Source organism: Balearica regulorum, chromosome 1 (genome assembly GCF_011004875.1).
Source record: "Balearica regulorum gibbericeps isolate bBalReg1 chromosome 1, bBalReg1.pri, whole genome shotgun sequence".
NCBI lineage: Eukaryota > Metazoa > Chordata > Aves > Gruiformes > Gruidae > Balearica > Balearica regulorum.
Genome location: NC_046184.1, coordinates 75053551 through 75067990, shown reverse-complemented (window position 1 = coordinate 75067990; position 14440 = coordinate 75053551). Strand labels below are relative to the sequence as shown.

Sequence of the window (14440 nt, the reverse complement as noted above, 5' to 3'; positions counted from 1 at the left end):
GCCGGGCTGGCTGCATGGCTGCCTGCCCCAGGGAAGGCATTGCAGTGCAGGGAGGGCTTCAGGTAGCTCCATCTTTGAGTATGCAGGTGGAGTCTCTGGGCTTACACTAGGTGCAGAATAGTACAAGGCGATCTCTTGGGAAAGCTCCACAGAAATAATGCTTTTCAGATTTTGAGTTTTCATACTTCCTAAGCACATAGACTGATGTGCTTCCCAGTTCTGGAGAGTCATCTGGAATAAGATTGTATATGCAAAACCGTATGCCTTTAAAAATAGATCCATAACAAAAACCTAGATAAATCTCTAAATATAGATGACATTACATTTTTTTCAGTAAGTAAACTGCTTGCTGGTTTTACATGCTGAATTTTTCAGAGATGGCTAGTCTTAAGAAACTAATTTTGTGGTAGCAAGCAAGCCTTTAACAATCTCAAGTAAACTTGATATGGTGCTTAATTTACTCTAACAGCACATAATAGCAACAAAGTGTTGACTAGAATGCACTTTTCCAAATTAATTCCTGTCTTCTGACAACACATACTTTTCTTGACAAAGATAAGTTTCCAAGCAATATTCAAATTGCTCTCTGCTGTTTGTGCTAATTGTACACACAGTATTATTTTAATGTTTAATGACAACTGAGCGACTACTTGACACCCTACTTTTAAATTATAGGCTAAACCAGATCTCACTGACTCCTAATAGCTCTCATTTTAGATGGCATTTCTGAAGAGCACGTGTCCCTGTGTGAATGTCACACAGCAGTGGTCAGCTGAGGTGCTGGAGTTAACTTCTCTCCACCAGCCATGGGCAACATGGTGGAGTTCTTCTAACAGATCCTAATTTTGGTAACTGGGAGAGCTGACTTGAGAGGTCAACAATTTTCTGTGAATGGATGCTAGTTTGGCACAGGACAGGACAGAACTGGGTTGATAAGGTGCTATTTGAGCTAACTGAGATTACTTACATGGGCCGAATTGCACCCCCTGCCCAAACTCTTGGATAGACCCATAAGTTAATTGCTGTGCCTGTCTGGCCAGCTAGTGTGTGATCATGTGACCACATGCGGTGCCTTCATACAGATTACTTCCACTAATACTCTAATTAAAATGCCTCCTAAGACACTGTTCTCAGTGCCTGTATTGGAAATACACATTGAATGCTCAGCCAAAATTATCTGTTAGGGTGCAATTAGCTGTGAGCAGAGCACTGAAACCTGGAATATTTTGACTAAGAGGTCAATTAGTGTGCTTGGGAGGCAAAGGAAGCAGCCAGCCATAGGATGGTCAGAGGGAGCAATCAAGTGAATTGAACAGACAACCGATTAGGAAACAACTAGTGAGAGCAACATGAATTTTCACCCTGGCAGTGATGAATGTAGACCAGTCTGGAGTGTTCAGCCAAACTGAACACTCAATCAGCATTTGATTAACCTGAGCTGCCCCCTAGGTGAAGGCATATACATGGGATTTAAATATATTTACAACAGTCTGGTCATGTATGATGCTCCCAAGAGCTGTCCTATGTGTAATAAAGTATTAGTAGAATTAGTAAATAATAATAACTCAAAAATACTCAGTAAAACGAGATAACTGTGTATTCAAGCAAAATATTTTTGTGTGAAATAGATGACTCCTTTACCTGTAGCTCATCTATCCTTAGACTACATTTGTGTTTCAAATCTAAATATCTGAAATTTTTCTGTTGTCTAGTAATAAGTCTTGAAGTAAAATAAGACTAGGCTTCAAGGTTAATTAAAGTTCACTAGAAATGAACTTTTTACTATCAGACCTACACCTTTGTAATTAACATTTAGGATGCAGGGTTAATTATTATTGTCCCCTTTGTTAGTTTGCAATGTAGACTGAAGAAATCAAAAGCTTTGAGTTTGATTTTGAGGGCACCTTTTATTAACAGGGAAACCGCCCTGACCCGTGAATATTGCTGTGGAGTTCCCAGTCCAGGTCCGGAGGAGGAAGGGAAATATAGGTAGGCTTAAGGATTTCTTTATTCCCCAGCCCTGCTGTCAGTGGCACATTCCCCTGGAGCCTGGGGACAGTCCTTGCAGGGTGGTGGCACTGGGGTGGTGCAGCAGCCAAAGGTCACTTTCGCATCTGTGCAGGAGTGGTTGGTTAGGCATCTTTGCTGGCTTCCCGACTGTTTCCTCCAACCACTCCAGGCTTGGTGGCACCCATGTTTCCAGTTCTGCCATTGTTCCCACAAAATGTGCGGCGGCCACGCAGATGGAGTAGGGCATGCTCTTCTAAACAAATTCCTTCATTTCCTCTGTGCAGCACTTTTAAACCCAAACGGAAACGTGTCTTGCTGGTCAAGCAAATGAGTAAGCACGTGCAAGGAGAAGTCTGGCAGGCAGTGGAGCAGGCAGGCTGGAAACTCCTCCAGGTCCCTGCAGCAGAGATGGCTGTCAAGAGGGCTTGCTTGTCTGAACGAGAGCAGCGAGCCAGCTCTGGCCCCGAACCGCTCCTCCCGCAGGGAGAGGAGGTTGGCCCGGCAGCAGCAGCGTTTCAGCTGGGCCTTTGCAGACATGCAAAAAACCCCCACTTCCGTTTTGCAGGAGCATCAGGAAGATCTCTGGGGAAGGAAAAGCTGGAGACGTGCTTGGCTTTGGCTCTTCTAGAGGCTACCCCAGTTAACTTCATTTGGTTTATCTCCATGACTCAGAAACGTATGAACAATAGTCTATATTTTTAAATTTTTTTTTAAATGAGGTCATAAATGGCATCGTGCCAATCAGAGCAAAGGCAACGCTTTCTTTACATTAGCTAGCTAGATCATTTTTCCTTGAAGTGGAAATCGTGACTCCCCACATTTATTTCTTGTCCCTGTTTATATGTGAAAAAGTATTTGTTTAGCATTTGGGATAAGTCTTTTAACCCAGACTAGTTCTGTTTATAAGTGTATTGTGGCACTATTGGACTTTATGTTGCAAAATTTCCTTTATTAGTCTCTCAACCCAGACCAAAGTTGTATTATTTTAGCATTGAGATGGTTGTTCTTTCTTCCAAAATATTTATACTGCAGAGCTTGTGCTCCCAAATTTAGATCAGACGTACTGATCTGGCAGCGATCAAACCAAATAGATGTCAGTAGACCTACTCATTTATTCTGGAGAATGATGAGATCTCCTGGGGCTATACAAACAAGTCTGATTTAAGATTTGTTTTCCAGAAGTGTTTCAACCACCATGTACTATGTGTACATAATTAATATGGAGTCTCTTAATGTTTGAAACTATAGTTCATGTTACTGATTGCACAAATCATCTGGGATGTCACTGTAATAACATTTTGGAAGTTTTTCTCATGGAAAAGAAAAACGATGACACTGGAAGTGTGATGCTCAGCAACAGGGCGCTGACCTGTCTGCCCTACTCGAGCTAAGAAGTAGCTCAATTCACTTGCAGATTATGAGACTATTGCCTTCTATACAGAGACTAAAGAAAGTCAAACCACTTGGTGAGCAAATTATTCCTGCACATCAGATGATAATTTGGGGTAATGGTTGTTGTGGCTTCCAGAGTCCTGTCCATGGCAAAGCTCCGTGGTGTATTTTTTGGATTGACGCCCATTGCCCATTGTCCCAGCTGACCCTGTGATTTATCGGCCCTGCCTGAGGAGAGGTAAACGGCTTCCTGACCTGTGCTGTGTCAGGAGGGTTATATGCTTATGGTTAGGCTTGATGGTCTTAAGGGTCTTTTCCAACCTAAATGACTCTATGATTCTATGTGCTGCGCAGAGACCGCCTCATGCTGCTCTCCCTGCTCGGTAATGCAGAGCAGTAATTTCCCAGGAGCCCAAGGAACCTTTTTTCCCAATGCAATTGCATGTGCCTGGCTTTACATTGTTACCCACTAAGAGCAGCAGTATTAACCTTCTTCAGAAGTGGTCAGCGCGTAACTTGTTGAGAGATGTCTATACATTCTATAGCACATTCTGTCCAGTTGTTTAGTGCAACACACAGTGCATGTTTGGGTGTGTTTGAGATGGCGTACCTGACTCCCACTGTCCTGTGGGGAGCAGCTTCCAGAAGAGTGGTGTAACTGTTGTATGCGTGGAGATGTCTGTTGTTCCAGCTATTTCCTGTCTGACAGCCGAGAGGTCGGTTTGTGTTGGTAGGATTTGGGGTTGCTGTTTTTCTGTTTTGTATTTAAAGTGCGCACCGCTATATGGTTATTTTTAGGAAATTCTTTCCTGTGTGTATGTACATATGAGACAACTTCCTACCCAGTACAATCAAGTTAGATCCAAAACATTGGCTCTATTTATCTTCCTTGTGTTTAACTATAGTAACTATTCATTGTAAATGATCTTACCATTACTTAAATGACAAATACAGACACACACTTACCTGAGAAACTAATGTCAAACAGCTGAATTTTAAGATTTAATGAATGTAGAACCACTTTTGAAAGACTGCAATTCACAGGGACGCCATCCTGTTTGGCTCATACAATCAAGATTATAGGTAGCCAGACTTATAAAACATTTGAAGATCCTTTGGCACAACGATCAAAACATGAATGAAGTTTTTGTTTTTCAGATCCAAAGTCCATGTTAAGCTAGCTAGTGTGACGATCACAAGCTTCGAAAGCATTTTCCCTCTGATTTTGTGTGATTGTTTTCTTAGGAGGTGCAACATCTTGCTAAGAAGGAAGCACTGATGGAGGTTCAGGAGAATAATGTCTTCCTGGAAAGTGAAATCAAGTCACCCAGAGATGTGCCTGGAGGAGCAAACAGGTGGGAGAGTTAACTGAAAAAAATCACTGCTTACCCTATTTCCTGTTTTGTTGTACATCTCTCTTAAAACTATATTTGAATAGTGACACCCCAGATTTGTTGTTTTAGAGTAGAACGAGAAAGGCCTGTGCCACCACCCCTCACAACTAATTAGTCCTTTACCTCAGGAAAAAGAGTATCAGGTTTGTAAAGGCATCACTGAAAGAATATAGCAGTGTTTCCTTGTCGTGTTGTTCAAAAAGCCACTGAAAACCCGCAAGTGCTAGATACAATTTTGCTTCCCAAGTTCCTACTAGTTCTTCCTTTCTGAAGAGCCCTGTTATTACCCTGTCTGAACTCCCTGAGCAGAGCATGGTGTACACATGCTATTGGCTATTTTGTTTGTGTTTATTTCAGAAGTACCCATGAGCCTACGTGGTAGAGCTTGCATTGGATCCCATTTTTGCAGGCTTCCAACTTGCCCAGGTCCAGCAATTTTAATTCCAGTACTATGTGTACTCTCATTCTTAATCTTTGCCATGCTCTGTTTCCCTTCCCCACTCAGTTAAACAGGCTCCACTTTGCGGGACCTTTGTTAATACCTGTTCCCTTTGGGGGAAGTAGTTTTGTAAAGCCCAGAAGGCCCCAGCCAGCCCTCTTAGCTTCTTCCTTCTATTCTTTCAAGCCAAATTCCAGTCCACTGCATGCTGAATTACCAGAAATCCTTTCTTTGGGAGGCATGGAGACTCACCCAAGGCAAAGCAGCCTATGTAGACTTGCCAACCCAACCTCACCCCATCTCTGTTTGAGCTACTCCTGACAGAATACCTCTGAGCCCTTTACCTCTCCAAGTAGACTCTGGGAGTGGGAACCGTCACCTGGCACTGCTCAAGCTCATACCCAACCTCCTAACCCAGGTCCTTATCACTTTATTTTGTTCCCTGCACATATAACACTAAAGACGACTGCTTCCTTCTCTTGGAGCAAAGCAAGACAGCCACAAGCACCTGCTGGAGGGGCTGTGTCTGAAAAAGGCAGAACAGTTGTGAGAGAAATTACTGAAATGACCACGCCAATTTTCATTCTGCTTTCTCTATCCTCTTAACAAGAACTGTTTACTCAGGTTCCACCCAGCAGTCAGTAGCTGAACTGTGGTGCAGGTTCCTGCAGTAGACTTTCACTTGTGCAGTTTTCTTGCTACTCCCTGCAGTTCGAAACTGCATGTTCTTGAGATCTGCAAACTATAGATCTTGAGATCTGCAAACTGGTGGGAAGGGGATTCACCAACCAGCTGTGGTGTCAAACCCCACAAAATTAAAGGTCCTGTTGAAGGAATGGATAACTTGAAGGAAAATGTAAGGGCTGTGTATACATTAGTAAACATAGGCCCATCTGAGCTCTTTTGATTAGAGAGCCTAAAGAAGCAAGGAGCAAATTCTCAAATATAAACCTGCTTCAGTGATCTGATTTCCCTGTCACAAATGGTGTGTTTTACGCTGACATAACTTGTTGATTTCATGCAGCAGCACATTGCCTGCTGAATCTTGCTGACCGTTTATTTGTTCACAGACATATATCTATATAGATATCTGTATGCATACACACATAAAATCATAAAATAAAAAAGACAATATAACATAATGTAATATAGCATGACAATATACCATAATGTAATATAGCATAACAATATAATTAACATATTATAAATATAATTTATGTATTATATAAAGCAAGCCATAAAGCTTATGCTTTTCTGTCTGCTGGAGCCATTTGCTAGTTGATAAACTAAAGAGCTCCCCAGCCTCTTTAATCAGTGCAGGCTCATCTTTGCCTTTCTGACTGGAACCTGCAGAGATTTATGTAGAAAACAAATTTGAGTGGTTTTGGTTGTGATGTGTCATCCCCAGTACTACTGCTGTCATTAGCTGCCACCTCTAGCACAGGGAGACTTTGGTCCACTCCTGTGTTTAATCACAACACGTAGTGCAGGCATTGAGCTTTGTACTCTAAGCAATGGGGTGGGTGGAGATTTTAACATCCTCTTGTTCTGTCCAGTATGAAGACTGCAACTAATTTATCTGTATTTTAGAATTCGTAATATAACTTCATGCACAATGCTTGTGGATGACAGCCATTACACAAGCAGGGTTTTTGTTCGGTATTAGAATCAGGTTGCCAGTCTCTGTGGATGTTTTCTACGAGCTGATGCTTAGAAGAGCTTTGCTCTGGGCTCAGCTGTGTTCTCACTGACACCTGTGTAAATCCACAGTAATTTCACTGAAGTTATTGAAATTGCTCTGGACTTGTACCACCACGTAGCTGGAAGCAGGAGGTAATTAATTTTTAAATTCTTCAATGTACAGCAAAAACTCAGCCCTACCCACCTGTGCTGGTTTTGGCTGGGATAGAGTTAATTTTCTTCATAGTAGTTAGTATGGAGCTATGGTTTGCATTTGTGCTGAAAACAGTGTTGATGAGAGATGTTTTTGTTCCTGCTGAGTAGTGCTTACACAGAGTTGAGGCCTCTTCTGCTCCTCACACTGCCCCACCAGCGAGGAGGCTGGGGGTGCACAAGGAGCTGGGAGGGGACACAGCTGGGACAGCTGACCCCAACTGACCAAAGGGATATTCCATACCATATAACATCATGCTCAGCAACAAAAAGCTGGGGAAAGAAGAAGGAAGTGGGGGACATTTGGAGTTACGGCATTTGTCTTCCCCAGTAACTGTTACCCACGATGGAGCCCTGCTTTCCTGGAGATGGCTGAACACCTGCCTGCCCATGGGAAGTGGGGAATGAATTCCTTGCTTTGCCTTGCTTGCATGTGCAACTTTACCTATTAAACTGTCTTTATCTCAACCCGCATGTTTTCTCACTTTTACCCTTCTGATTCTCTCCCCCATCCCACCATGGGGGAGTGAGCGAGCAGCTGTGTGGTGCTTAGTTGCTGGCTGGGATTAAACCATGACACTGCCCACACAGAGAGGCATAGGTACATACATGCAGATGGAGTTCATAAAATAAGTAGCCTGACCAACTGTATCCACCCAGGTGAAAGTCAGATGCTTGGGAAGGAAACTCTTGTCCTGCCAACGTGGCCTAAAAGTTGCAGCTTGTATACAGTCAGCCTCAGCTGTGTCGCCATGACCAAAAATAGTGTTCTTGGGAACATTTACAAGGATGAATACACACACACTTTTTCTTTCTGTGAGGTTTTCAAGAGATGCTGCTAACCTTTGAGTTTGCTAATTAAAAAAGTCCTATACGTGTCAGTATCATACGAACTGTGTCGCTTTTTCTGCTATCTTGTTTCATAGGGTAGATCCAAGGGAAGACCTGAGAGTGCCGGTTGCTGTTTGTGTGCAGGGGGTGCCTCTGCATTTACAGGCACATTGTCTTTAATCACATACATTCCTTAAAAAAGTGCTTAAGTTAACTTACTTGTGTCTGATAGTTAAATGCCTTCAGGTTTTCAATGGCCGCATAGGACTCGTGGAGTTGCAATGGCATAGCCCATCAGAGAGGTGATGCAAAGGACTGATGCCTTGAGTGGAACAGAGAAATTATGCTTCAGAGAACAGTAACTCTTGCTTGGGCAGCATACTATCCTCACAAGACATGCAGCTCACACCCTTATTAGGCTATTGGAAGAGCCCCCACGTCCTGTCCCATGAGGCAAGGCTGGATGAGGGACAACACAATGCTTCATCTCCTCCCTTCCCTGAACCTCTCCTGCTGTCCTGACTCTGCAGCAGCAACTCTCAGTGCCGCAGTAAGGAATTATGCAAGGTCCTCTGAATGACATAAAATGAAACATGTAATTATTTAACTTCAAGAGAAGGACAAAGACTCTTTTCTGAAGGACTTAATATGGGGAACTCAGCAATTCTTGTAAGATCATGGTGGAAGATCTTTGCAAACCCCATGGTCCTGTGGGCTAGCTGCACTGGCAAATTATCAGGAGCCTCTTGAACCACTGTCTGCTCATCCTTCTAAGGGAGCAGTCCACACATTTGGCACCTAGAAGCATGTCTACGTTAAAAAGAAGTGCAGAGAAATCCAAATCCCTCTGTCTGTGCTCCCAGCAGGATGGATATAAGCCAGCTCTGGTCCAAAACCTGCATAGCTGTGTTATGATAAGTGAGTATTTTAGTTAGGACATAGTACTGTGCTGACTTGGCAAGATGGCTTCCAGATGGGAACTGGCTTAGGTTCATCTGGCCCAGGGAGCAGGCACTACATGCTCAAAACTTGTCTGCTTCTGCCCATGGTAGCGTGAAGAAGAGAATCAGAGTTACAGATTTCAGTCAAAATCCAGCACAACCTGGCAGCTTAGGTAGCCTACAAGAATGCAAAGGTCTTGTGACAGATACGGACCTGCTCAGATGGTAGGATGCGACAAATAATCAGCCCAGGACAGAGACACATTAGACGGTACAAGCATATTGCTCAGGGCTGAAGATAGATTTCTTGGCTGTGTTGTGATGCAGTATTGCTCAGTTAGGACTTTGTCCGCTTTAGAACGAGGAAGAGGTTGGGATATCATTCTCCAGGTTAACATTAATATGACTTGTCCCCATATAAGATCCTGCTGTCGTGTATTTAGCAGGCGAAAAGACCAGTGTATGCTTTGATCTGGTTTTAAAGATTGTTTTCCTGACAAATTACTAAAGGGTCATTTTTTCATCCAGTACAGAGACAACATCCTCTCAGCTGTCTTCTGAGCTATTGGTCAAATGCTCCATCACTCCAAGCTCCACAGCAGATGGGTCAACATATTCTTCAGACGTGTCCTCTGTGGGTTTATCTCATCCTGCCTCTGTCACAGGGACCACAGAGACACCCAGTCTGGCACAATCCTCTGGCCTAACTCAGGCTTCACAAAGAAGAGCCATAGGTAAGCCTCTGGAGACTCAACTGCTTTGTATTTAGGACAGAAAAACACAGCCCTTTATTTGTCCATATGCATACAGTATGAAAATATAACTCTGTAGCTTGAGAGGAGGCTTTGGTTATATTTCAAGTAATGGAATGAAGCAGCCCACATCCCATTTCACATCCCGCACTCTGGCTGGGACTGATCAAGTCTCCAAACATGAGAGTGGCAGATGAGGCTCAGGTGGTAGAGGATATGCCTGTGTTCCCTGGACTAAGTTTGTTATTTATGTTTCACCATCAGTATAGCCACAATAATGACTCCATATGTAAAAAGAACCATTTATTTTCATGCGTTATGTTATAGTAGGCTTAGCTTTCCCATGTAGAAAAATCTCCAGTTGTGCTCCAAGCAGTGTGCAGATGCCTGGAGGAGGTTTCTGGAAAGTTGTGTTTATGTGTTCTGGGAGCCATGGCTGGGCCAGAATAAGCTGCTGAACAGTGAGCATCCAGCTCTTCCCTGTTGCAGGGGTTGTGATTTTTTCTAAATCACAGCCAGGGCTGAGAACAGCCCCAATGCACAGGTTCTGCCTCCCTTCCCATGTCATTTTCTCCAGCATTGTGTTGCGAGACAGAGGGCAGTGACACCAGCGATCTTGCAGCAGGGTGCTGCCAGTGGGGCAAAGGCCCAGGCTTTGCACTTGGCCACCAGATCTTTTTGGTTCCCAGAGAAAAATATGGCAAATCCAAGAAGAAACTGGCGCTCAGTGGGGATTTGTGTCAGTGCTGCTCTGTGCAAGGGAGGCTCGTGAGAGAAGGACAAATCTCTGTTACGTGCCTCTGCAGTGAAGCAGAGCACATTTGTCCCCAAAAGATCTTTAAATGCTCTTTAGTTTTTTCAACACAGACTAGAGCAATGATGCCAATCATATTAGGGGGTTTGCTCAACATCCTGCGAAAAAGGAGATGCAACACAGCTCTTGAAACACAGTTATGACTAGAGTTTCTGGTCAGTGGGGAATTCTGATATTTTGGCATTTGGTTTAGACCTGCACAATGATAAAAATGAAAGCACTGACATTTTGGGGGAAACAAAAAAGACCCTGGATTTTTTTATTGTTGTGGTGCCTAGCTATGGTCTGTGTGCACAGGCACCCATTTTTCTAACCTTAGTAACTTTTGAATACAGGGACCAGTTTCTCCCTCCCAGATTGGCATGTGGATAGTGTCCTCAGGGATAAGGTCATATAGGTTTTCTAAAAATTGACAGTCAGGCATGAGAGATACTATTAGTGCTCCTATTGAAGAAAAGGTTGATACGTCCTTCCCATTTATTAGCCATCAGAGAACCCAAATGATGCCAGGGCAGGGGGATGGGGAAGCAGAATGAAGGGAAAAAGTCATTAGAAACCAGGCTTCATTAATTCAGCTGCTTGGGGAACAGTGTGTTTGGAAAGGTCGAGATGTTTCATTTGACCTAAACAAAATGCTTGGACATTCTTCAGTTGAAACGTTTCATTGCTGCCTATTCAACCAAATCAAAACACTTGGCTTTGGTGAAATGCTGTAATGAAAAGCTTGGGAGGGAGCAGCTGCAGCTTCTTCTAGCAGCACTTGTCTGCCCCAGGGTTGGGAGAGGGTGACGTTCCCTTTCCAAACATGCAATGCTGATCATCTCCAACGTATTGATGAATTAAGATGGATTTCACCCCAGGTATTAGAAAACAATGAAAGACCCCAACATGTCTGCTGTCCAAAAGGAGTGCATGTCCTCCTGCCATAAACACCTGTCTGAAAGGAAAAAAGAAGTGAAAATGTTTTAATGGCCTGGTCTTCTAGGGAAAAGGAGATGATGTGACCTCCCTCTGTGTGTGTGCGTGCTTCCATTTGTCTGTCTGTCCTCCCAGTTGTGTCTTTAGTTTATGATCCACTTCAAACTACTTTGGGCATGTTTATACATACAATATGGGGCAGACATGTGGAAAGCAGTGGGCCTCTGCTCTTCTGCCCTTTGGAGTGTGAGCTAGCCACCAACCTTCAAGTCCTTCTTTCCTGTTCCTGCATGTGTATGGGTGAACAGTGAAGCACGTTAGACAGTAGGATTTGTTGACAGACCCCTTCTCCCCTCCACACCATTGCCTGGAAGTTAATCCTGCCCCCTAAGTGGAAAACTGTGATTAAAAACATTGCCCTGATTTGGATATGGTGAGTTTGAACTCAGAACCTCCCCTCTCTTTGGAGAGCTTTCTAAGCTCTGCACTATGAATTTTGAGGTATAAATGTCTCGTGCTGTGGCATGACACAGCAAAATGGCACACACACCAAAAAAAAAAAAAGGGAGAGTCTATAGGGCAGAGCTGATACCCTAGGGTGAACTAGTTAAGAACTAGTTAAGGCAGCTTAATGACTGATGGAGATGGGGTTTCCCAGAGTTCAGGGAGCCACAGGAGAGGGGACTTTATCTGCCTAAGAGATGCTCTCCTGGAGGCTTCCCCTACAGTATTTTTCCCTGTTGAGTGTTTGTGGAGTGCTACCACAGGTTTAGACAGTAGTTTCCAAAGGAGCACAAAGGAATTAGTCATTTGATCCCACTGAATCTCAATAGTGTCAGGGCCCCTCCTAGAGGCTCCCCAAAAGTCCCTTTTAAGGATGCCAGATCCTAGCAACAGCAAGAGCAACCATAGGTATGATCTCAGGAACAGAACAGACTGGCTTGTTGACACATCAGTGAAAAGCAGCTTCAACACAGTCTGTTCACCCTGCAGCTGTCACTCTCGGTGTTTGATCTAGCAAAGGCTCCAGCCCAGAAAAACAAAGCCCAGCGTTTCTAGTTCTCAGCTTACGGAGCTCGTTGCCCCTTGTACTGTTTCTCTGCTACCAAAAGCCCAAATTCTGTGTAATGTTTCTTAGTCTGGTTCATCCTCGACCAAAGTCACACTCCGTTAAACTGTACACCAGCTGTAGCTTCCTCTTTAGACCGCTTGCACTGTAGCGTTTCACCTCCTTATTACCCCTGTGCTATTAGGCTTGCCTGCCAGTAACTGCTGGTTTAACACAGATGGGTGAACCAGCACCACTGTCCCAGCGCTGGAGCAGTGCTTCCCTGGGTATCCCAAGGGAAGGGATTACAAATGACCCTGCAAGAGTGTCTGATGCTGTGCCATTGCCATGCCATGATTAAGTACATAGGGAGAAGGAACTACAGAATTTCTAACACCTTGTTTTTTGTAAAAAAACACAACAAAAACCCAACAAACACCACCCCCCCCAAACCAAACCTCATATGGAAAAATGTAACACTGTAGACAACACTCCCAGGGAGCTGGTGAAGCTAATCTGCATTGCAGTGATGCTGTCTGACCCAGACACTCATCCAAGCGAAGCTGATTTGTGCTCCAGTCATTTCAGAGCTAAGATGAGCCAAGGGAATGCATCTTCGCCCTAAAATTTAGGCTGCTCCACAAGATGTGGTTAGAGATAGATCACCTGGTGGAGTGAGTCTTGTACAATACTCAACATAAAGTATTGAAGAAAATCTCAAATGTATAGTTTGAGAAACAGGCACTGACAAGAATTTAGTTTGTTGGGGAGACTTTGATGTGAGAGATGAGAGAAGTTTTCCTGGGGAAAGATGGGTTCACTGGGCATATTCTCTCTCTTTGGTTCTCCCTGCCTTTGCCAGGATCGGGAGTCCTGCATAGTCCTTCTTGAACACTTATATTTGAAAAGGGGAACAAAAAGGGGATTAGGAGATGTTATCACTTTCATTTTGTAATTGGAAGGGAGCCTTTATATATTCATTATCCATTCACAGCTGATGCTGTGCTGTCTAACAGCACTGAAATTGCAGGATGACAATTACACCACTGATGCCATAATTTATTGTTTTTTCATTACCCAAGGTAATTCCAATGAGGTAATAAATCTACACGTCAGTAAGAAAATACTCAGTTTACCAGCTGTGCTCTATTTTATAGCCATAGTTTTAACACTTTGAGAGGAGCGTTTGCTAAGCATTGCTTTGCAATTAGAGACAAAGAGGAAATTAAATGTTCTATTTTTGTTACCAAAAAAAAAGATTTGTATCTCATAATTTGTCTTTCTGTTAATATTGCATAACTCAGTGTCTTTGTCTTTTGCTTGCTCATCAGCTCAGCCCAAAGATGGTATTGAAATACCAAACTGGAACTCTGCTCCATCAGGAAACCTTGGCCTGTCAATGATAGTGTCAGGACAATGCCAGAACCGCTTCAGCCCTTTGTTTACTGACTCAGGGAAGGTTGCCCAGAGCCTTGGTATGGAGAATCATGGAAGGACACATTCTACTTATGAGGACTACCAAAAGGCTGCATCCAGGTACAGGTATAGTTGGGACTTTCCTTCAGGTTATTTTTGTAGGGAGGAGATGGTGTTTGCTGCAGTATCTCCTTTAGAGGAGCTATGAAACACAAGCAAACCCTTGATAAGACACTGAGTCATTATCCAGGAGGATATTGGAGAACATAAAGACTTTGATATGTGAGGATCTCACTTATTGCTTTAGGGACAACTGCCCCCAGATTGGACTTCACCCTTAGAAAGGATAAATCACCCTTCATTCACCACGCCCCTTTCAATGTTTGTTAATACAAATTCAAAGATACCCTTGTGATGGTATCTCAAGGAGCAGAACTACGGTGCTTCATGGCTGGTTTGGCCTTATCTTCAACTAATTTTGAATCCAAGAATAGAACTGATATTGCAGGGGATTTCAGAGGGTCCCACCATGTGGGCTACACGAAACTATTTGAGGCATTGACAGCCAAAGGGCTGAACTGGGCTGTATGTG

General features: G+C 43.5%; 1 protein-coding gene across 4 annotated transcripts in view; it reads left to right on the top strand.

Annotated features, from left to right (window-relative positions):
• LMNTD1 (lamin tail domain containing 1) overlaps positions 1-14440 on the top strand; it is a 215538-nt gene that overhangs the window by 157248 nt on the left and 43850 nt on the right. For 3 of the 4 annotated variants that reach the window (XM_075759065.1, XM_075759063.1, XM_075759075.1), the window contains exons 3-5: positions 4648-4757; positions 9429-9634; positions 13764-13968. In XM_075759065.1, the coding sequence (XP_075615180.1) occupies positions 4648-4757; positions 9429-9634; positions 13764-13968 (521 nt within the window). The remainder of the gene's footprint in view (positions 1-4647; positions 4758-9428; positions 9635-13763; positions 13969-14440) is intronic. The other variant, XM_075759068.1, reaches the window with a different exon arrangement.